The sequence below is a fragment of the Podarcis vaucheri genome, assembly GCF_965113315.1.
Source record: "Podarcis vaucheri genome assembly, chromosome: 2".
Taxonomy (NCBI): Eukaryota; Metazoa; Chordata; class Lepidosauria; order Squamata; family Lacertidae; genus Podarcis; species Podarcis vaucheri.
Genome location: NC_138760.1, coordinates 114,731,706 through 114,754,445, shown reverse-complemented (window position 1 = coordinate 114,754,445; position 22,740 = coordinate 114,731,706). Strand labels below are relative to the sequence as shown.

Below are 22,740 nucleotides of genomic sequence, written 5' to 3'. Positions count from 1 at the left end.
AAAAGCCCTTTGTGCTGACAGAAGAATCACACAAGTTTTCACTTAAGCACTGCATCTTGTTCTGAGAGCCAGGCTACTGGTTGATTGTATTTGTGGACACTGGTATTACTCCGTTGCCAAAAGACAGGAGGATGGCAATAACTTTGGGCTGAATCCTTTTAAGTTCTACTCAGAGTGGACACATGGAAATCAATGGTCCTATCATAGTCATGTCCTTTAATTGTAGTGGGTCTCCTCTGAGTATGACTTATTTTGGAGGCAGCCCTTTGTCTTTCCCCCTGACCTTCCCCCAATTTATGTAAAAGCAAAGTCTCTCTGACCCCTGACATACATTCGGATCCTGCCAAGGTGTAGCCTCCTCCCACTGGGTGAGCAAAGCCAGTTGGTCATTGACTTTTGCTTACGTACAGATGGGCAGATGCTTCCACGCCCAGGTGTTTTTCATAAGAGTCTCTGGATCCTCAGCAGTACCTAAATTTCCTCTTCAGAGTGAGCTGCAGGGGATACTGAGGAGCAGGAGAAACCCATGAGGGTGAGTCTGTAAGGAACAGAAATGTGATTTGAGCTGGCCATGGGGGATGACTCAGAAAATTACCAAAAACTGGAACCACAGCAACTCTAGACCACAAATCAGAGTGCCTCTAAAAAATGAATGAGAAAGGGAGAATAGGTAGAAGATCTGCCATAGGAATGGAAATCAGAAACTTGAGTTCTAGCAGTGTCAGTGTAGGGGTAGTATATATATATATACACACCCACCTATCCACACATACCCCTTTTTGTGGGAGGTTTGGAGGTCTTTGGAGATTTGAATGATAACCCCTTCTGCCCAACCGTACAGCAGTAGTTGCGTGGCAAGTTTCCTCCCCCAAATGAATGAAGACACGGACACAATGATATAAGGTTAATGGGCATAAAAGGCCACAACTTTATTGATTACGGAAATTGAAGGTATTGGCCTTAGGCATTCGCTCCTATCGACTACCCGGCATGGTGACCGGGAAGGGTTGAACACAAACCGCGGGAGTCCTGTTGCAGTACGCCAACTAGGACCCCACGGGTGTCACCGCTCGGGGGCGTGCCGGAGGCCCTACCTCTCCAGGCTTCGGACAAGGCCACGCCCCCCTGGAGTCCTCTACCGGACTACCCCTTCACATTGGGGGGAGGTGATGGCGCTTCCTTCCCCCCTCCATTTGCCCCATGCCAATGCCTAACCGCCAATACCGAGAAAGTTGTGACGATTGCTACGAGGTAGGCGAAAAAACCAAAAGGCAGAGAATTGCGCCAACTTGGAAAAATTCCTACCAGGCCCCTTGCGGCGACCAACCGGAGTCCATAGCAAGGCCAAGTCTAGCTAAACTAAGGGTGGGTGGGATGGGCAAACCGCTCAACAGCTGGGCGAGGGGAAAAAGAGGGCGGTCCCCAGGCGTGCCTGGCCCTAAATAGCCTGGGCCACGCCTCCCCCGCCCGCCAATTGGCGGGCTGGGTTGCAAGCACGCCCGGGGATTCCCCCCAAGTCTCGCGGGGGCAAGGGAAGCCCCCGCGAAATGTGGGAGGGTCCTGCCCGCAACACCCTCTCCTCTGCAGGCTCGGAAAGGGCTTTGTGGAGAAGCTTCACCAATAGTACAGTTTGGCAATGCTTTGAGTAACTGGGTGTAGATGCCCCAGCAGATTTGAACAAGAAGGGGACTCTCTTCAATTTCTCCATTTAGGGTGTAGCTGTTAGGATAGATGTGCATGATCGAGAGATAGCTTGTGTTATTTTATTTATATTTCAGCAGGCATTTTTTTTAAAAAAGTTTTTTATGAACCGCCCTAGTAGGGCAGTAATTGTTCCTTGATAATTTGTGACCACCCTCCGTAATGGCACCTGGGGTGGCCTGCCCCCCCTGCCCCCCTTCCTACGCCGCTGCCCCATGCCTCTCCTATTTCTGATTCTTTCAGCTGCAGACGCTATGCCTTGTTTCCGGACTTCACCCTCCTCCTTGTGCCTCCTCCTCTTCCTCCTGGCTTCCAGCTCTGCATCTGAAGATGATACTGTGGTGGTCACCAGCAGCGGTCCTATTAGAGGCAAAAGACTCCCGGCTGGCTCTGGCTCTGTGACCGCCTACCTGGGCATCCCCTATGCTGAGCCCCCATAGGCAAACTGCGTTTCCAGAAGCCGGTTCCACATCAGCCGTGGAGCCAGGTCTTGGAGGCCACCACCTTTGGCAACTCTTGCCTTCAGTTTAATAACGATTCCTTCCCTGATCGACCCATATGGACTCCAAACACACCACTTTCAGAGGACTGCCTCTTCCTCAACATCTGGGTGCCCCATCCACGACCAGTCACACCAGTGCCCATCCTCCTATGGATCTATGGTGGAGGTTTTAGCATGAACTGAGCCTCAGCAGATGTCTTAAATGGAGGCTTACTAGCTGCTACAGAGAATGTCATTGTGGCCTCCATGAATTACCGTCTAGGAATGTTAGGTTTCCTGTACCTGCCGCCAGCTGCCCCAGGAAATGTTGCATTGTGGGACCAACATCTGGCTCTGAAGTGGGTGAGTGAGAATGCAGCTGTCTTTGGCGGGGATCCAGCTCAGTTGACTCTCCTTGGCCTCGGTTCTGGAGCAGCCTCAGTTGGTTTTCACCTGCTTTCACCGGCAAGCCACCCCCTTGTTGCCCGTGGTGTGCTTCATAGTGGAGTTCCCATTGCCCGCTGGATTTGGAGGAATCCTGAAACGGCTGAAAGAGAATCAGCGATGTTGAGTCAGGTCATGGGGTGTCCTAAAACTAATCACAGTGCGATGGTCAGCTGCCTACAGGGAAAGGAAATTGAGAGCCATGCACTTTCTGAACTCTGTGGTATCAGATCAGTAACAGCGGATGGGGAATTTCTCACCAATGACCCCCGAAAGCTCCTGGAGAGAGGCATTCAAAGCAAACCCATTCTCACTGGTGTTACGGCTAATGAAGACTCATTCATGGCATACCTTATGCTTCCTAGTACTGAAGTAAATGTTGGGATCCTGACCTGGGAACAGCTTCTTGAGCGGGTGCTGGAAACTCTGAAAACAGAAGAGGTTGCCAGGGCTATAGCCCTCAAATATGCTGAATACTTTCAAGGGCCAGAGCGGTACCGTTTGGCCTTGATTCAGTATTTGGGAGATTATCCCCTTTTATGCCCAATGATGGAGTTTGCTGCAAAGGCCAGAGAAGTTGGGAGCCCAGTTTATGCTTTCTACTTCAGCCACCGCAGTTCTGGCTTTCCTTGGCCAGAGTGGATAGGGACCCCCCATGGAGCAGAGATCCCCTACTTGTTTGGAAACTTGGCAGCATCATTGCGGAAAGACCCATCGGAGACGGAGGTGGAATTGAGCCGGCGAGTGATGCGATACTGGGCGGAGTTTGCCAGAAGCGGGTAAGGTATTCACCTTTCTGTGCCAAGGACTAAGTATGCCTGCCCATATATGCCAACATGCCTTTTACTATGTTTTTAAAAATAAATGAAGTAATTATCTTGTTGCACACCGTCCCAATATCTGAGGGGTGCTAGATTTCAGGGTTCCAGGCGTTTCACCTTGGTTTGGTTTCCTTGGGATGAAGACTGCTGTGTCTTTAGGATATATGGTTTATTTGCACACACACAGATATACAACCTGCTGCTATGATGGAGAGGCTGGCAGCATTAACCCCCCAGTAAGTCTTGGACCCCAAGAATTACAGGGAAGGCCGGCATCATGCAGGCTACCCTCCCCCAGACTCACAACAATATTTTCAGCTGCTGGTTTTGTTTATACTTTTAATTTTTTGGATTACTTTTTGTAAACTTCTGAATGTTATTATTTTAAAATATCTATTCTGTTCCTGCAGACTGCTTCGACATCTGACAATCCACTTAATTAAATAAACATAAGTAAATGGCGGAACCTGGATCATTAAACCAACGTAAAAAACAACAACATGTGCACATACATTTCAGTGTATACAAATCTAAATGTTCCCATTTAGTAACTGATCTGTGGTTTTCAAAACTGAATATGTTCTAGGGATGACTACTTGCTTCTGACTTTTATGTCAGCTCTGTCTTCTTCAAGCATTGGATCCTCACCCTGAAATCAGTCTGAGGCTGTAATAAAGCTCTGATTTCTTTGTTGCTTCTACAGGAATCCCACCGGATCTGTGCCGAATGAGGAACAGTGGCTGGTCTACAATGCTACAGAGCAGAACGTCTTCCACATTACCACAGAGGCAGCCCAGCACAAATGGACGCCACCTGGTCTACGATGTGCTTTCCTGGACACTCATCTAGCAAATGAAATAGAAGGAAGTGAGTTCAGGGCTCTCTTCGGAAAGGGGGGATACCCAGCTCTGGATTGGGAACCAACAGCCCTTAGTAGTGCAATTGCTAGATGAAAATATGGAGAAGGGATTTTATTAAAAGGGGGCATTTTTCTCTTATCAGAGGTCCTCCACAAACTCCCCACAGCTGTCTTGTCCCCTCAGTGCTCCAGGGTCCCTACTCTCCTCCCCACTCCCTTACAAACTTATCCTCTGGCTTTTCCAGGCTTTATCAAACATTAAAATAAGAGCCACCACATGAATAGTTATGTTATCTGCAACACAACATTTCATGAGTTTTGTTTTTTTTAATTGCCAATTGCTGGAGAAATGTTGAGAACTGAATCATAAGAACAGAGAAATGAGAAGCTGGGAGAACCAAAATGGGCAGATCTGTTCATCCATAGTGGTTATAGTGGTCAAGGTTGAGCATTACAGGCCAACAACATCTGGAGGGCCATGTGTCCCCCATCCTCCTTTTTCATTTTTTAAAATTCATTTTTAGTTCACGCAGCATTCTGGTACAGGAGACATGATGGCTGGAGCCTTGCTGGCCTCACTGCAGAAGCCACTGCAATAACGCATTTTCAAAAATGTGAGCTGGGGAAGGGAATACTTGCTCCCCTTGAATGCCTCAGAGAACTTCCTGTGAAGCAGCTTAGGACCCCATCTTCAATGGGGCATGAGGAGTACCATAAGAATCCAGGGTGGAAGGATTTTGGCCTGCTTTTGATGGAAAACAAAAACTGGGAGACTAATCAGATCGCCTGCAAAAGGAGTTTGATCTTCTGTTGATCAGTTATTTCCCCCAACCATTGTTTATTTTTCCTTTTGCAGGGAAATCTGAAGAAGGTTGTATACCACCTGTTCAGGAGAAAGATGTGAAGAATGAGGCCCGAGATGGCGAAAATCATGCCTCAGGAACTGTTTAGCTAGGCCAAACTCTGAGGGATCTGCAGCCATGTACAAAACATACGGTAGCATAGCTATTCATTGCAATAAACCTGAACGAGGGAAGAAATTACTGTGATATGAATTGAATAAAAATGTAAACCCTCTTCAGGCATCTGGTATCTCCAGAATACAGTGGTACCTCAGGTTAAGTACTTAATTCGTTCCGGAGGTCTGTTCTTAACCTGAAACTGTTCTTAACCTGAAGCACCACTTTAGCTAATGGGGCCTCCCGCTGCTGCTGCGCCGATGGAGCATGATTTCTGTTCTCATCCTGAAGCAAAGTTCTTAACCTGAAGCAATTTTTCTGGGTTAGCAGAGTCTGTAACCTGAAGCGTATGTAACCTGAAGCGTATGTAACCTGAGGTACCACTGTACTTGGGTTTCTTCAAGAAGAATGGGGATCTGGAACGGTGCCAACCACACATTCTCTAGCTAGGATGGCCAGTGAGACTGGCCTGTGAATTTTGGATAGCCTCTTCACACACTAAGTATCTATAGATACTGACTGCTTGAGTGGCAGAAAAACTGAAGGGAATGGTGTGAGCCTTGTTCTAATCGAGGTTAGCTGGATCAACCCCATTGCCTCCATCTCATTTATAGGATTTAATGCTTTGACAACAACTTCTTCCTAATAAAGATTCTTGAAATGTTTGCTCAGTCTGCATTCTTTTAATCGAACCAATGTAATTTGCACATCCTGGAAATGGAACATAGGTATCATTTGGTTTTCGACAGCACACTAAATACTATGATCTGGTTCTCAGTGCAAAAACATAACAAAATGCATATAAGATAGATATGCTAAGTCAAAACATGCATAACATGCACAAAGCATGTACGAAATGCACATTTTGTGGGAGGGAAACTGTTTCAAATATAATGCAAATGTTCACGTAGTTTTTAAAGTGCTTTTGTCACACATTGGGATGGGAAGAACTGATGAATAAAACTTAAAAGAAGCACACAAGACTTATCTGGACAAGAAATCGACTGATCCATAATTCAATGACCACCACTTTCAACACAGGCAATTTGAAGGCAACGCCTAGCTTCCTGGTTTGCATAACTTGTGGCACATACAGCCCTAATCTCCTACTGAGGGGAATGCTGACAGGGATGAGGGGGAAATTCCATTTAGTTTGCATTGAAAGGCAAGTTTACCTAATTCACACTTTCTGTTGCAACATACCAACCAAAGCACAGACATCCTTCAAAATGTGCAATTCTCTGAATTTTGCAATGCAATTTTCCAGTCAAGCAATGTTTACCAAATCACACATTACTAGGTTAAAGTGTGCGTAGAAAGGCATATATTGGAGAAAATGACATAAAAAATGTGTTATATTAGAGGAAATTAGTTTGCAGAGATATGAGTATTGGGCAAAATTGCATAAAAATGTATATATTAGGAGGGACATTCACACTAAAATGCCCGTGAATTTTCACGAGGATGTTCTTTTAGAAAATGACCAACTGATGCGGAAATGTGGAGAACTGAATTTAAGAAGGGAAGAAATGAGAAACTGAAATGGATAGATTTGCCCATCTTTTCCATGGTTTCCAGGACGAGTGGTGCGTGCATGTGTGTGTGCGTGCATGCGCACACTTGCTGAAACTCCCCATCACTCCAGCATCAGCCTTCTAAGGCAATAGTCTTTCTCTGCCCTAATGCTAAGGCTGACCCTAGATCCATCAGGAGTTTTTCTCATTCTACAGAAGCAAATTTGTCCGCTTCAGTTTCTCATTTTCCTACAGATTATTTGCTTAATAATAATAATAATAATAATAATAATAATAATAATAATAATAATTTATTTATATCTCGCCCATCTGTCTGGGTTTTCCCAGCCAGTATGGGCGGCTCCCAACACAATATTACAAACACGATAAAACATCAAATATTAAAAACATCCCTAAAGAAACCGGAGCATGAAATCTGGAACAGACACACAGAACATAAAAGCTGGAACAGACTTTGAGTTGCACATTGCTAATCTGGATCCTGCTAAAGCCTACATACCCAGGGCCGGATTTAGGTTCGATGAGGCCCTAAGCTACTGAAGGTAATGGGGCCCTTTGTGTGTCCAGCTGTTCTTTGTCAACAACAATTTGTCACTGTTTTTTGTGTTGAATATATGCTATATGGTAATTTATGGACCTAATAGGTATCTAAAGCCATTTGCACATAAGGGAATGTTTTTTATCTTATATTTTGGAAATGTACATCCAGGTTTCTTTTCTTTTAATTATTTTGGGGGCTCCCAAGAGAGTGGGGCCCTTAGCTATAGCTTGTTTAGCTCATGCGTAAATCCAGCACTGATGACACCCAGCAGTCACAGAATGTTTTGTGCATGCAATAGAGTAGCTGTATCGGATTAAGCCTGACACTGTGCCAGGTCTGCGTCTTCTGGAAGCTGCTGGGACCTGAGTGCATTTTTTTTTATTTTTTTGCTGCTGCTTTTGATGAAGGCCCCACAGAGACCTTGGCCTTCCGATGAGAGTGACAGAAAAGCAACCATATTGCTTAAAGCGGGAGCATAACATGTTTGGCCAGACCAACGCTGGAAGTGTGTCAAAGGTCCCTGCATTAGCAAACACTTATACAACAGGATCCCAGGTGCTCATTTTCCTCCCCCTCTCAGATCAATTATGGTACAGTGGTACCTTGGGTTAAGAACTTAATTCGTTCTGGAGGTCCGTTCTTAACCTAAAACTGTTCTTAATCTGAGGTTCCACTTTAGCTAATGGGGCCTCCCGCTGCCGCCGCACGATTTCTGTTCTCATCCTGAATCAAAGTTCTTAACCCGAGGTACTATTTCTGGGTTAGCGGAGTCTGTAACCTGAAGCGTCTGTAACGTGAAGCATCTGTAACCCAAGGTACCACTGTATTGCTAGCTGGAAGTTGCCCTGCATGAAGAATCACTGATACAGTGGTACCTCAGTTTAAGTACTTAATTCATTCCGGAGATCCGTTCTTAACTTGAAACTGTTCTTAACCTGAAGCAGCACTTTAGCTAATGGGGCCTCCTGCTGCTGCTGCGCCGCCGGAGCACAATTTCTGTTCTTATCCTGAAGCAAAGTTCTTAACCTGAAGCACTATTTCTGGGTTAGCGGAGTCTGTAACCTGAAGCATATGTAACCTGAAGCATCTGTAACCTGAGGTACCACTGTACAGTGGTACCTCGGGTTACAGACGCTTCAGGTTACAGACTCCGCTAACCTGGAAGTAGTACTTCGGGTTAAGAACTTTACCTCAGGATGAGAACAGAAATCGCGCAACGGCCGCGGTACAGATGCAGATGCTCTGTATCCGCAGTTTTAGGCAGCGAGGCTTCTGAATACCAGTTGCTGACAACCACAGGCGGGAGAGAGGGTTCGTATGCTCAGATTCCACTTGTGGGTTTCCCCACAGGCATCCGGTTGGCCATGGGGAGAACAGGATGCTGGGCTAGAAGGGGCAGTGGCCTCATGCAGCAGGCTCTTCTGATGTTCTTAACATTTGTAATTGTAATACTAGGCCATCGAATCATAGAACTGTAGTGTTTGAAGGGACCAGAAGGGTCATGTAGTCTGACTCTTTGCCATGCCCAACATGGGACTCAGACCCATGACCCTGAGATTCAGAGTCCTGTGCTCTTCCGATTGTATCTTGGGTTACAGACGCTTCAGGTTACAGACACTTCAGGTTACAGACTCCCAGGTCTGTGGATGTGGCTTTTCAGACGGGTGTGTTTATTAAAGCAGTTGTCCCATTATGCGGTCAGTCCATGAGCATACATTGGAGTGAGAGCTAAGGTTTTAGGTCCAATTCTGGATACTGTATTTTAGTATGCCTGTGTTATAAGAATTCTAAGGTCCCAAATATAAAATGAACGTTCATAAATGTACAAGGCAAACACATACAGTGGTACCTCGGATTACATATGCTTCAGGTTACATACGCTTCAGGTTACAGACTCTGCTAACCCAGAAATAATACCTCAGGTTAAGAACTTTGCTTCAGGATGAGAACAGAAATCGTCCATCAGTTTCATCCTCCATTCTTCTTTTGTCGGTAACTGCGGCAAGAATTCTTTTAGCCTAAAGGTGGAAATCACAAGAATTACCAATGATCGGGGAGTGGCAGATGAAGATGATGGACTATGCGGAGTTAGCCAAACTGACTGTGAGGATCTGTAATCCACCAAGTCGATTATTGAGTACCCAAGAGACTATTGCAAAAATGTGAAGACACTAGCGGGATTGATATGAATCTTGCCACATAATATAAAAATAGTATCTGACCATGGATAATAGAAGGACTTGAGATATATTGAAGGACAGAAACTGACAGCAGAAATGTGTATATAATTTATCAGGAAATTAGAAATCAGTTGAAGGGAGGGAGGGAAGTCATGATCTCGGCGGAGCAAATGTTTTAGAAATGGCTATTATAATGTTGTTATATTTTATGTTTTTATTTTATTAATGAAAATAATAAAAATTATATGAAAAAAAAGAGAGTCAAGGTTCCTGGCAGACCCAGGAAGTTCAGGATAGGGACTCATACACACAGTCAAGGTGCGTATAAAATATTCATCTGAAGCACATTCAAAGCACATTTCTTCGCTTAAACAATTCTGGGCACTGCAGGAAACCCCTCCCAGTGTTGCAATTCTAGGCTTGCCATAAGTCAGGAAAATTCATGACATGTCCTGGTTTTCGGGTTTAAAAATGGCATCAGATGGGCAAAGCAGTGGTAACAGCTCAAAAAGCTGTTAGGAACTCCCAGGTGTCATGAATTTTACTTTTTGAAGTTTGGCAACCCTAGCTGGCACCCCCAGTTGCTATTGCAACATCTCTGCTGCCACCTGCTGGTTGGAGTTCCTTGCTAAACTGCTATCAAATTATGGATCTAGAAGGACCTTACTCATTGGTTGCATCCCCAAACTGACTGTGAGAAAAGCCTGATGGGACAAGCTGCCATTGGCGCATCTGGACCTTTGGAGAAGCTGGAGCATTCTAGATTAGAATCTATTTGTGTATTAATCCCCATTTTCTTAATCTGTTGCTGATCCTGTTAGTGGAATAAATCTCATTGCCTGCACATGCCTTAGGAATGGGTGTATATTCTTGGAAAGCTGCTTCTCAAAAATCCAAATTGGAGTTCCAGGTCGCTCTTTCCCTGTATTTGTGGACATTTGTATCACTCCATGGCCAAAGGACAGAAGGATTGAAATAACTTTTAAGTTCTACTCAGAGTGGACACATGGAAATCAATGGTCCTATCATAGTCATGTCCTTTATTTTATTTTTTTATAAAGATATTTATTGAGATTTTCAAAAAAGTTACCAAATATAAAAGAAAAAAAAGAAAAAATACAAAATAAAAATAAAAATAAAAATAGTTAAAAACAATTCAGTCTTTCCATCACATATTATCATTTGCTTATTTCCCGGACCTCCTCACGCCTCCCTTTTCTGTATTCCAATTTAAATTTTTAATTCAGCAAATCCCTCCCCTCTTCAATCATCTTAATCTTCAATTTTAAAATATTATAACATTAAGTTTTGACCTGTTAATAACAATTTTCTCGTATTCTCTTATAACATTACAGCTAAAGACCACTTAGTTTCTATCCAACATCATTCTAACATTCATTAATTTTACAATATTTCTGAAGATAGTCTTTAAATTTCTTCCAATCTTCTTCCACCGACTCTTCTCCCTGGTCTTGGATTCTGCCAGTCATTTCCGCCAGTTCCATATAGTCCATCACCTTCATCTGCCATTCTTCCAGGGTGGGTAGATCTTGTGTTTTCCAATACTTTGCAATAAGTATTCTTGCTGCTGTTGTGGCATACATAAAAAAAGTTCTGTCTTTCTTTGGTACCAATTGGCCGACTATGCCCAGGAGAAAGGCCTCTGGTTTCTTCAAGAAGGTATATTTAAATACCTTTTTCAGTTCATTATATATCATCTCCCAGAAAGCCTGAATCCTTGGGCACGTCCACCAAAGGTGAAAGAATGTACCTTCAGTTTCTTTACATTTCCAACATTTATTATCGGGCAAATGATAGATTTTTGCAAGCTTGACTGGTGTCATGTACCACCTGTATATCACATAGTCATGTCCTTTAATTGTAGTGAGTCTCCTCTGAGTATGACTTATTTTGGAGGCAGCCCTTTGTCTTTCCCCCTGCACCTTTCCCCAATTTATGTAAAAGCAAAGTCTCTCTGACCCCTGACATACATTTGGATCCTGCCAAGATGTAGCCTCCTCCCACTGGGTGAGCAAAGCCAGTTGGTCATTGACTTCTGCTTACGTACAGATGGGCAGATGCTCCCACGCCCAGGTGTTTTTCATAAGAGTCTCTGGATCCTCAGCAGTACCTAACTTTCTTCTTCAGAGTGAGTTGCAGGGGATACTGAGGAGCAGGAGAAACCCATCAGGGTGAGTCTGTAAGGAACAGAAATGTGATTTGAGCTGGTCATGGGGGTTAACTCAGAACATTACCAAAAACTGGAACCACAGCAACTCTAGATCACAAATCAGAGTGTCTCTTAAAATGGATGAGAATGGGGAAATGTTCTCTGTAGAACAGGTAAATGATCTGCCATAGGAAAGGAAATCAGAAACTTGAGTTCTAGCAGTGTCAATGTTGTTGCTGTTTTTATCTTTTTTGGGGTTGGGTTTGTCTTTGGCGATTTCAATGATAACCCCTTCTGTCAAACTGTAGAACAATAGATCTGGAGAAACCTTATTTGTGGAATAGCTAAAGTACAGTTTGGAGATGCTTTGAGTATCCAGGTGTTGATTCCCCAGGAGATTTGATCAAGGTGAAGATACTTCTCAATGTCTCCATTTAAGGTGTACTGTAGCTGTTAGGACAGATGTACATGATCGAGAGATGTGATATACCCAGTTACCTGTTGCATTCATAATTTAGAGGAACCAAAACTTCTGTTAAATAAAATAGGAATTAATAACTATATATGCTTAGGAGGGTACAGGGACTAGAAACCATCAAAATACTGGACAGTGTCCCCTGGTACCTTAAAGAGTTTTTATTGTGGTATATGTTCTTTTGTAGGAAGGGACATACAAAAAGCAGATATGTTTGATACTGACCCTTCTATTTGGGTTTCTTCTTGTATTCAGGCTTGGTTGCATTATTCAAATGTCCCATATTTTAATGTTTCCCACCCCACCCTTATTTTTGATTCGTTCAGCACCAGCCGCTATGTGTTGTTTCTGGATTTCACCCTCCTCCTTGTGCATCCTCCTCTTCCTCCTGGCTTCCAGTTCTGCCTCTGAAGATGATACTGTGGTGGTCACCAGCAGCGGTCCCATTAAAGGCAAAAGACTCCCAGCTGGCTCTGGCTCTGTGACCGCCTACCTGGGCATCCCCTATGCTGAGCCCCCAATAGGCAAACTGCGTTTCCAGAAGCCAGTTCCACATCAGCCGTGGAGCCAGGTCTTGGAGGCCACCAGCTTTGGCAATTCTTGCCTTCAGGTAAACATTGAAAAAATGCCATTTGCAGAGCTATTTGCTGCTAACACACCACTTTCAGAGGACTGCCTCTTCCTCAACATCTGGGTGCCCCACCCACGGCCAGTCACACCAGTGCCCATCCTCCTTTGGATCTACGGCGGGGGTTTCATCATTGGCACAGCCTCTTTGGATATGTACAATGGGGCCTTGTTAGCAGCTATAGAGAATGTCATTGTGGCCTCCATGAATTACCGCGTGGGGACCCTAGGTTTCCTGTACCTGCCACCAGATGCCCCAGGAAATGTTGGCTTATGGGACCAACATCTGGCTCTGAAGTGGGTGAGTGAGAACGCAGCTGTGTTTGGCGGTGATGCAACCCGGATAACCCTCTTTGGCGAAAGTGCTGGAGGAGCCGCAGTTGGTTTCCACCTGCTTTCACCGGCAAGCCAACCCCTTTTCGCCCGTGCTGTGCTTCAGAGTGGAGTTCCCAATGCCCCCTGGGGTTGGAAGAATCCTGAAGATGCCCTAAGAGATTCAGCTATGGTTAGTGGCCTTGTGGGGTGCCCTAAAGCTAACCACAGTGCTATGGTAAGCTGCCTACAGGGGTTGGAAATGAACAGCAAAATGTTTGATGCCTTGCAAACTTTCTTCTCATTGACAACGGATGGGGAGTTCCTCCCAGATGATCCCCCAAAGCTGCTGGAGAGTGGCCTTGTTCACAGCAAACCCATTCTCACTGGTGTCACTGCTGATGAAGGGTCAACCATGGTATTTTTTATGTTTCCTAACATGACCTCGAAGGATGCAATACTGACCCGGGAGCAGGCCCTTATAGCAGTCAATGGAACTTTGAAAGGAGCAACCAAACAAAATGTTGACCAGGATGTGCTACAGAAGTACACTGAAGGTAGCCATGGGTCGGAACAATATCGTTTGGCCATGAGTCATTATATGGCAGATTACTTCTTTGTGTGCCCTCTGCTTAAGTTTGCTGAGAAGGTGGGGAAAGATAAGAACCAAGTTTATGTTTACTCCTTTGACCACCGCAATCCTGACTCTATTTGGCCTGAATGGGCGGGGACACCTCATGGAGCTGAGGTACCTTACGTGTTTGGAAGCGTGGAATTAGTGTTGCAAACAAACCGGTCGGAGGTGAAGGCTGCCGAAGCCGAATTGAGCCGCCAAGTGATGCGATACTGGGCAGAATTTGCCAGAAGCGGGTAAGGCATTAGTCAAACACTTTCGGATCATCTGTGTCATTGATGGCACCTTTGCGCAGGTTGTGAATGTGGTTCAGCTTGAATGTTGTGGGTTGTCCACCTCCCAGCATGTTTCCTTTGCTAAAAGGCTTCCATTTTGTGGAGGACGGGTGGGATTCTCTCTGTCCAGTCATTGGGCGTCTCCCTCCCCAGTGCAACCCTCTCACCTGCTGGGTTCTGTGCCATCATGAGGGCTTTTCCCAGACTGGAATATGTCCTTAAAGTGAGGTAATATTTCTTGCATGCCTCGATGGAGAGATTGATGTTTTCATGGCAGGAATGTAGCCTATTGTACAAGGCAAGAGTCACATCAATTGACCGGCCCACTTTTGGCTCCCTAAAGCTTATGTATGAGGTAATGTGGCCCCTGCTCTGAAAGGCGTTCTCCATATCTGCTGTAGTTATCATGGACAATGCCTGTGTGATCCTGGGTTGGAGGGCACCATTTTGAGAAACACAGCCATTTTTCCTAAAGTGAATCTGTTGCCCATATACAGGACTGCTGTCAGCAACTGGAATCCTTGCACAGCTGCCCACTTCTGATGTCGGCTATGGGGCAACTTTTATTTGTGGCACAGCACTCCCAGCAGCACTGGGAGCAAGGTTTAGACAGCATTTAAATCCTGGTGTGGCTTATCTATTTATTGCATTATACAACACTGGAAGCTTCACCCTGCAAACCAATCTGAGGCTGAGATATGGCTCTGATTTCTTTGTTTCCTCTACAGGAATCCCACTGGGTCCATGGGAGATGAGGCACAGTGGCCTGTCTACAACGCCGCAGAGGAGAAGTTCTTCCACATTGGCACAGATGTGGCAGCCCAGCTCAAACGGATGTCACCTAGCCCACAATGCGATTTCCTGAGCTCCATGCATTCTAAGGCCACACAAACAGGTGTGATTAGGGCCCTTTTAGGAAAGGAACCATACGCAGTTCCCAGCTCTGGATTAGAATCACAGAACAGAATCAGAGAATTGTAGAGTTGGAACAAACCCCAAGGATCATTTAGTGCAAGCCCCTGCCGTACAGGAATAGGCAGGTGGCTCGTGAGGGAATGAGACCCGTGGCCTTGGCGTGATCAGATCCATGCCCCCAGTGCAACCACTAGGAGAAGGGATATCACTGAGAGAAGGCAACACTTCTGTGAGGGCTGCACAAAGAGGTGGGCATATGTTCTGGGCCCGCACCCCAGGAGAGGGACCATGGACAGGATCCGTCCCCACCTGCTTCTCTTCGTTGCAACCTGCTTGTACACCTGCCTGTCACCCTGGCTCAGACAAGGGGTGGGTGGGTGAAAAGGCGAAGCAGTGGATGTCCCTGTCTGCTTGCCTCTCCATCTGGCAAACAAGCCGGTGGTAGCAGTGAGGAGAAAGGTGAATAATACCAGCCGGTGATAATGCCAGAGTGGCGGTTGACTCGGTAAGAGAAGGGGCCTCATGATGTGTGCTTTGTTCAAGGGCCCTCCAAAACTTGGAACCAGTGCTATCTTCTGTGAGCCCAGAATGTTCTAGAACAAGGCCCAAATAGGTCCCTCTCTAAGAAAGAGTTGCCTCAGCATACCAGGCACCAGTGCTGAAAGCGAATCATCATCTCGCTGTTCTTTCTCACATCACGGTCCTGTTCAGTTCTCCTCATGGCCACTTCAAGAAATCGAGGGCGGTTTTCTTTTATCAAAGGTTCTCCACAAACTCCCCACAGCAGTATTGCTCCCTCAGTTCCTCTTCTCCTCTCCCCTCACTGGCTTAACCACCCTCCAAAGGTCATTCTCCCAACACCCCAAATCCCTTAGCAACAGGTGCCAAGGCTGCCCCAAACCCTCAACCTTCACTTGCTTACAATTCAATTCTTTCCCTTGTTTTCCCAGGCAACTGGCCTAATGAAACATGTTAAAACAGCAAGAACATTAAACAACCTAACAAAACGACGCGAATAGATAAATGATCTTCCACACATATTTTCATGAGTCCTTTTCCACCTAAATTGCCGGCAGCTGCAGGAATGTGAGGAACTGAATTTAAGAATGAAGAAATGAGAAACTGGGAGAACCAAAATTGGCAGATCTGTCTATCTTTATTGGCTACTGGTCAGGGATGATCACCAAAGGTCAACAACATCTGGAGGGCCACAGGTTCCCCATCCTCTGCTTTTTAAAAAAGGCCTCATCAGTTCCCACAGCATTCTGGTACAGGAGACATGATGGCTGCATGCTGTGGAAAAGGAAACTTTGTTGTTGTCATTGTAGGAGTAGCGGCAAGGGCTTAAAAAAAAAATAATTGGTAAAGTGAGGAGGGAAAGGAACACCTGTTCCCCTCAGCCACCTCTGAGAGCTTTGCCCCTGAAGCAGCTTAAGACCCCATCTTCAGTGGGGCATGAAGGGTACCATAAAATGTGGGGAGGGGATTCTGCTTTTGCTTAAAAACAAAAGTCAGGAGACTGAGCAATCTCCTCCATGGATAGTCGTTTGACCTTCTGCTCATTAGTTCCTTCCCTCTGTCTCACATTTGTCTTTTGCAGAAAAATCTCCAGAAGTTCCTGCTTCATCTACTTTGGAGAAAGATGTGAACAGTGCGACAGAAACTTAGAAAGGCAGAACAGGAAATATCTTGCAGCAAGTGAAAAGGGAAGCTCTGAAATGGGGAAAATCATGCCTTAGAAACAGTTTCAGCTAGGCCTGCTCCTTAACACAACTATTCACAATGCAGCTGTTCATTGGGACAAAACTGACTGAAGAAAAAAATTAATGGTGTGATAGGCAGTTGATGAAAATGCAAATCCCGCTCAGGCATTTGGTACTCTGGGCAACTGCGTGCATGAATGGGATCTGCAGAAGACATGGACTCATTTAGGGTTTCCCTCCCCAAGGAGGGAGCCACCTGCATAGAATAATAGAATCAGAGTTGGGAGGGGCCCAAGGGTCATCTAGTCCAACCCTCTGCAATGGAGGAGTCTCAGCTAAAGCATCCATGACAGATGGCCTATAGGACGCCTTTATGCTGATGTCAGTCATGCATCCCCTAGGCAGCATGGCTTAGCCTGGTCATTCTGGAAAGGCTCTTCAAACGTTCAGTATAAACAGGTAGCAAGTGCTTGAGTGGGACTGAAACTGAAAGGAATGAAGTGAGTACAGCCTCGTTCTCTCAGAGGGCAGCCGGATTACCCCTTTGTCATCGTTCACATTCATAGGTTTTTTCCAACCACCACAAGAAGATATCAAGATTAGGGATCCTTGAAGCTTTTGTTCTCTCTGAATTTTTCATTGAACCAACGTAGATGCGTCTGTCCTGAAAAAAATATGCAGATCAGAACACAGGCAGACTTTGGTTTTCACAGTTCACTAAATATTGCATACTGGTTTTCAGCTCAGATACATACCAAAATGCATATTAAAAAGGGATGTGCTTAGTTGAAATGTGTAGATAAAGGCAGACTTTGTGAGGAAATATATACGTTCAAAAATAATGCAAGTGTTTGGTGTTTTATTGTTGTTGCTGTTGTTAAAAGGAATGACAGGAATGATAGCTAAATCTATGCAGGTCTTTCCAAAAAGCGAGGTTCCCAGATGTGCTGGGAGTGTAAAATATTTGGCAGCTGAGCCAAATGCTATTGTGTGACACACCCACTTTGCCATTACTGTTCCTTTGGCCTCTAATTAACCACCCCATCTAATAATAATAATAATAATAATAATAATAATAATAATAATAATAATAATGTATTATTTATATCCCACCCATCTGGCTGGGCTTCCCCAGCCACTCTGGGCGGCTTCCAACAAAATATTAAAATACAGTAATGCATCAGACATTAAAAGCTTCCCTAAGCAGGGCTGCCTTCAGATGCCTTCTAAAAGTCTGGTAGTTCTTGTTCTCTTTGACATCTGGTGGGAGGGCATTCCACAGGGCGGGTGCCACTACCGAGAAGGCCCTCTGCCTGGTTCCCTGTAACTTGGCTTCTCGCAGTGAAGGAACCGCCAGAAGGCCCTCGGCGCTGGACCTCAGTGTCCGGGCAGAATGATGGGGATGGAGACGCTCCTTCAGATATACTGGACTGAGGCCGTTTAGGGCTTTAAAGATCAGCACCAACACTTTGAATTGTGCTCGAAAACGTACTGGGAGCCAATGTGGGTCGTTCAAGACCGGTGTTATGTGGTCTTGGTGGCTGCTCCCAGTCACCAGTCTAGCTGCTGCATTCTAGATTAGTTGTAGTTTCTGGGTCACCTTCAAAGGTATCCCCACGTAGAGCGCATTGCAGTAGTCCAAGCGAGAGGCAACCAGAGCATGCACCACTCTGGCGAGGCAGTCTGTGGGCAGATAGGGTCTCAGCCTGCGTACCAGATGGAGCTGGTAAACAGGGCTGCCTTAGACACAGAATTGACCTGCACCTCCATGGACAGCTGAGAGTCCAAAATGACTCCCAGGCTGCACACCTGGTCCTTAAGGGGCACAGTTACCCGATTCAGGACCAGGGAGTCCTCAACACCTGCCCACCTCCTGTCCCCCCAAAACAGTACTTCTGTCTTGTCAGGATTCAGCCTCAATCTGTTAGCCACCATCCATCCTCCAACCACCTCCAGACACTCACACAGGACCTTCACCACCTTCACTGGTTCTGATTTGAAAGAGAGGTAGAACTGCGTATCATCCGCATATTGATGGACACCCAGCCCAAACCCCCTGATGATCTCTCCCAGCGGTTGCATGTAGATGTTGAAAAGGATGGGGAAAGGACAGAACCCTGAGGCACTCCACAGGGGTCTGAACACTCACCCCCCGACTTGCTGAACACGGCCCAGGAGGAAGGAGCAGAACCACTGTATAACAGTGCCCCCAACCCCTCTAGACTGTCCAGAAGGATGCTGTGGTCGATGGTATCAAACGCCGCTGAGATATCCAGCAGAACTAGGAAACAGCTCTCACCTTTGTCCCTAGCTCACCGGAGATCATCAACCAGTGCGACCAAGGCAGTTTCAGTCCCATGATGAGGCCTGAATCCCGACTGGAAGGGATCCAAATGGTCCGCTTCTTCCAGGCGAGCCTGGAGTTGTTCAGCAACCACTCGCTCAATCACCTTGCCCAAGAATGGAAGATTTGAGACTGGGTGATAGTTGGCCATATTGGCCGCATCTAAAGATGTTTTTTTAAGAAGCGGTTTGATAACCGCCTCTTTCAGCGGGTCTGGGAAGGCTCCCTCGCAGAGAGAAGCATTCACCACCCTGCGAAGCCCATCACCTAGTCCTTCCTGGCTAGCTTTTATAAGCCAGGATGGGGAAGGATCAAGGAGACAAGTGGTTGGTTTCACTCGTCCAAGCAGCCTGTCCACATCCTCGGGGGTAACAGATTGGAATTGATCCCATACAACTTAACTTACATGATCTATATTTTAAATAGCATGGAAAGAGTTTACCAGCCACATTCTTTTTTTAAATTGAAATGTTTTCTCAGCAGCATTAAAATTAAAGAAATCCTAGTGACAATCTCATTCACCTCCGGTGAAGTGACCTACTGGTTAACCAGTGTATCAGTAGAACCAGGCTACCCAGTGCTTATGCTGGAACAGAGACCCAGTAGACGTTCCTATCTTGTTGGGCTACATTTGCTATTATCTCTACCCAATCTCTTCTGGTGGGAGCTGCAGCCAAACAATAGATGGAGGGCCACAGGATCTTCAGCCCTGGCTTCATACAAGCAGAGTGAGAAAGCTGGGATTCATTACAGGTATAGTTGTAAATCTGTATAGAACAGAATAAACCTCATAGAGTGGTGGAAGCATAAAGTGCAGGAAAAAAGCAAGGATAAAACTAGGTTTGAACCCAGCATGCCTCAAACATTGACACGTTGGAAAGAGTTGCATGCCAGCAGGATCACAGTGCTTATGCAGGATTCAGTTTCCTTGGAATGATGGATAGCGGAGACGATGGTGCTTTTAGGATATATGAATAAATATCATTGCCTGCAATGATATTTTAGGAATGGGTGTGTATTGTTCGAAAGCTGCTACTTAAAAATCCAAAATGGAGTTCCAGGTTTCTTAAATGAGGGGTTGTTGTGGTTCCTATCCAGAAGACAATATAAGAAGAATAACCCCTATGAGCCAAGCCCTCTTGTATCCCATGATGCCCACCCATGGCAGAGCTCAGTGGCAGGAGTGGCCAGCCAACTAGTCAAGTCTCAGGGTGGGTGGGTATTTGCCTGGAGGCAGAGTCCGTACGCAAAATTCAGTCCAGTCCTAAAGTCAGGAGTATCTCAGTTCACGTAGCTTAACAGTCCGGGGGATCAAGGAAGCTGAGAGTCCAGGGTCACAAGAAGCAGAAAGCAGCAAGGTCTGGCCAGGAATGACAAATGTTGTTTCTAGCAACTGACTGACGCTGCAAACCCTGCTCAAGAAAGCTGGAGCCATCTGGTTCTCCTCACGAGCTAGAAGGTTGATCAGCAGCAGGTGGAGTCACTCTGCCTTCTGCAACTTCAGGCTGCTGCTCAGCAGGTGAAGCCGACTCCTGGCCCATGACAAGCCCTTTGTGCTGACAGAAGAAGAAGAAAAAGAAGAAGAAGAAGAAGAAGAAGAAGAAGAAGAAGACTCCCTTCGGGAGTCTCAAAGCGGCTAACATTCTCCTTTCCCTTCCTCCCTCACAGCAAACACTCTGTGAGGTGAGTGAGGCTGAGAGACTTCAGAGAAGTGTGACTGGCCCAAGGTCACCCAGCAGCTGCATGTGGAGGAGCAGAAACGCGAACCCGGTTCCCCAGCTTACGAGACTACCGCTCTTAACCACTACACCACACTGGTTTTCACTTAAGCACTGCATTTTGTTCTGAGAGCCAGGCTACTGGTTAGTTGTATTTGTGGACATTGGTATTACTCCGTAGCCAAAGGACAGGAGGATTGCAATAACTTTGGGCTGAATCCTTTTAAATTCTACTCAGAGTGGACACATGGAAATCAATGGTCCTATCATAGTCATGTCCTTTAATTGTAGTGGATCTCCTCTGGGTATGACTTATTTTGGAGGCAGCCCTTTGTCTTTCCCCCTGCACCTTCCCCCAATTTATGTAAAAGCAAGGTCTCTCTGACCCCTGACATACATTCGGATGCTGCCAAGATGTAGCCTCCTCCCACTGGGTGAGCAAAGCCAGTTGGTCATTGACTTTTGCTTACGTACAGATGGGCAGATGCTCCCACGCCCAGGTGTTTTTCATAAGAGTCTCTGGATCCTCAGCAGTACCTAACTTTCCTCTTCAGAGTGAGCTGCAGGGGACACTGAGGAGCAGAAGAACCCCATCAGGGTGAGTCTGTAAGGAACAGAAATGCGATGTGAGTTGGCCATGGGGGATAACTCAGAACATTACCAAAAAATGGTAGACCACAAATCAGAGTGCTTCTAAAAATGAACGAGAATGGGAGAATAGGTAGAAGATCTGCCATAGGAATGGAAATCAGAAACTCAAGTTCTAGAAGTGTCAGCATATATATATATATACACCCACTCGCCCACACCCCTTTTTGTGGGAGGTTTGGAGGTCTTTGGAGATTTGAATGATAACCCCTTCTGCCCAACCGTACAGCAGTAGTTGTGGAGAAACTTCATCCATAGTACAGTTTGGTGATGCTTTGAGTAACTGGGTGTAGATGCCCCAGCAGAGTTGAACAAGAAGGGGACTCTCTTCAATTTCTCTATTTAAGGTGTAGCTGTTAAGATAGATGTGCATGATCAAGTGATGGCTTGTGTTATTGTATTTATATTTATTGTTTATTTATTTAATAAAATGTATTTTAAAAAACCTGCAAAGTGGTTTACCAAAACAAAAAACCCCCCAAAACACACCACAGCAGTAGATAGAATAAAGAAAAATTAACAATCCTACTTTAAAACATACAAAAGATTGAAATTACTTCAACTTCCTAAGCATCTAGGTATGCTTGCCTAAAGAAGAATGCTTTTAGCAGGTGCCCGAAAAGAGTCTCACAAAGGCACGTGCTTTGTTGCAATAGGCGAGGAGTTCCAAAGTGCAGGTGCTGTCACAGTAAACAATGCAGTACAGATATTATGTGGAACCTGTAGTAGTGCTTGAAACTACTGAAGGGGAGGTTTTATTTATTGTGATTTCACCATGCTCTGTATTATCCGAAAAGGAAAACATTTATTTAAGAAACAGGACTGCACAGCAGCAATCTAGTCTCATCATGATGAGTGGGACTTATTCCCGAGCCCAGGGTGCATAAGACGGGCTGCAATCCTATGCACCCCTTGCATCCAACTTGTACCTAAAACTCTGCACAAGCCTGCACCAGAGAATTGTAGAGTTGGAAGGGACCCCTGAGGGTCATTTAGCCAAACTCCTGGGGCAATGCAGGAATTTCAACTAGACCATCCCTGACCGATGGCCATCCTTCTTCTGTTTTCCCCTCAGCCAGGAAGATACAACAACGGAGACTAGAGGTGGGGGAAAAGATAAATTTTGACAATGGGGCAGATTAGTCAGGCACGCGCAGGCACAGCTTGAAGACTTTACACAGAGAGGAAACCCACATGGGTTTCCCTGCATGTAACGCAACAGGCAGGGATCCAGCTCAGATAGCGAGACATTGGGGGAGGGGAGGACAAAAGAGTACCAAAGTCCGCCCATTTTATCCTCTTTGGGATGGTGGCGCTAGGGCTCTGGGACCACCCTCCCCCAAATAATTTACTTGTCTTCAATGTATTGTTACCGCTGTTATTCTATCGTACAGATCC

General features: G+C 45.6%; 1 protein-coding gene, 1 long non-coding RNA gene and 1 pseudogene across 3 annotated transcripts; 2 read left to right on the top strand and 1 right to left on the bottom strand.

Annotated features, from left to right (window-relative positions):
* The first annotated feature begins 386 nt into the window (after nt 1-386).
* LOC309524834 (cholinesterase-like) lies at nt 387-5,931 on the top strand (annotated as a pseudogene). The gene is made up of 4 exons (XR_014224674.1): nt 387-532; nt 1,945-3,405; nt 4,151-4,314; nt 5,163-5,931. The product of XR_014224674.1 is annotated as a cholinesterase-like (transcript).
* Nucleotides 5,932-11,604: 5,673 nt separating this feature from the next.
* LOC309524836 (cholinesterase-like) lies at nt 11,605-17,474 on the top strand. Its single transcript, XM_082209944.1, has 4 exons — nt 11,605-11,713; nt 12,493-13,975; nt 14,743-14,909; nt 16,530-17,474. Exons 2-4 carry the CDS (start codon nt 12,504-12,506, stop codon nt 16,595-16,597), a joined length of 1,707 nt encoding a protein of 568 aa, XP_082066070.1. The 5' UTR covers nt 11,605-11,713; nt 12,493-12,503; the 3' UTR covers nt 16,598-17,474.
* A 1,899-nt stretch (nt 17,475-19,373) lies between these two features.
* On the bottom strand, nt 19,374-21,291 carry LOC309525550. The gene is made up of 2 exons (XR_014216408.1): nt 21,169-21,291; nt 19,374-20,532 (listed from the first exon to the last, which is right to left on the bottom strand). It is a non-coding gene; the product is annotated as an uncharacterized lncRNA (long non-coding RNA).
* Between the last annotated feature and the right edge of the window lie 1,449 nt (nt 21,292-22,740).

What these genes read in the sequence shown, in the direction of transcription:
- LOC309524836 (XM_082209944.1), top strand. Translation starts at nt 12,504, where the DNA reads ATGTGTTGTTTCTGGATTTCACCCTCCTCCTTGTGCATCCTCCTCTTC. An exon ending in GCAGAATTTGCCAGAAGCGG is followed by an intron (nt 13,976 to 14,742) that starts GTAAGGCATTAG and finishes TTTCCTCTACAG; the next exon opens with GAATCCCACTGGGTCCATGG. An exon ending in TTCTAAGGCCACACAAACAG is followed by an intron (nt 14,910 to 16,529) that starts GTGTGATTAGGG and finishes TGTCTTTTGCAG; the next exon opens with AAAAATCTCCAGAAGTTCCT.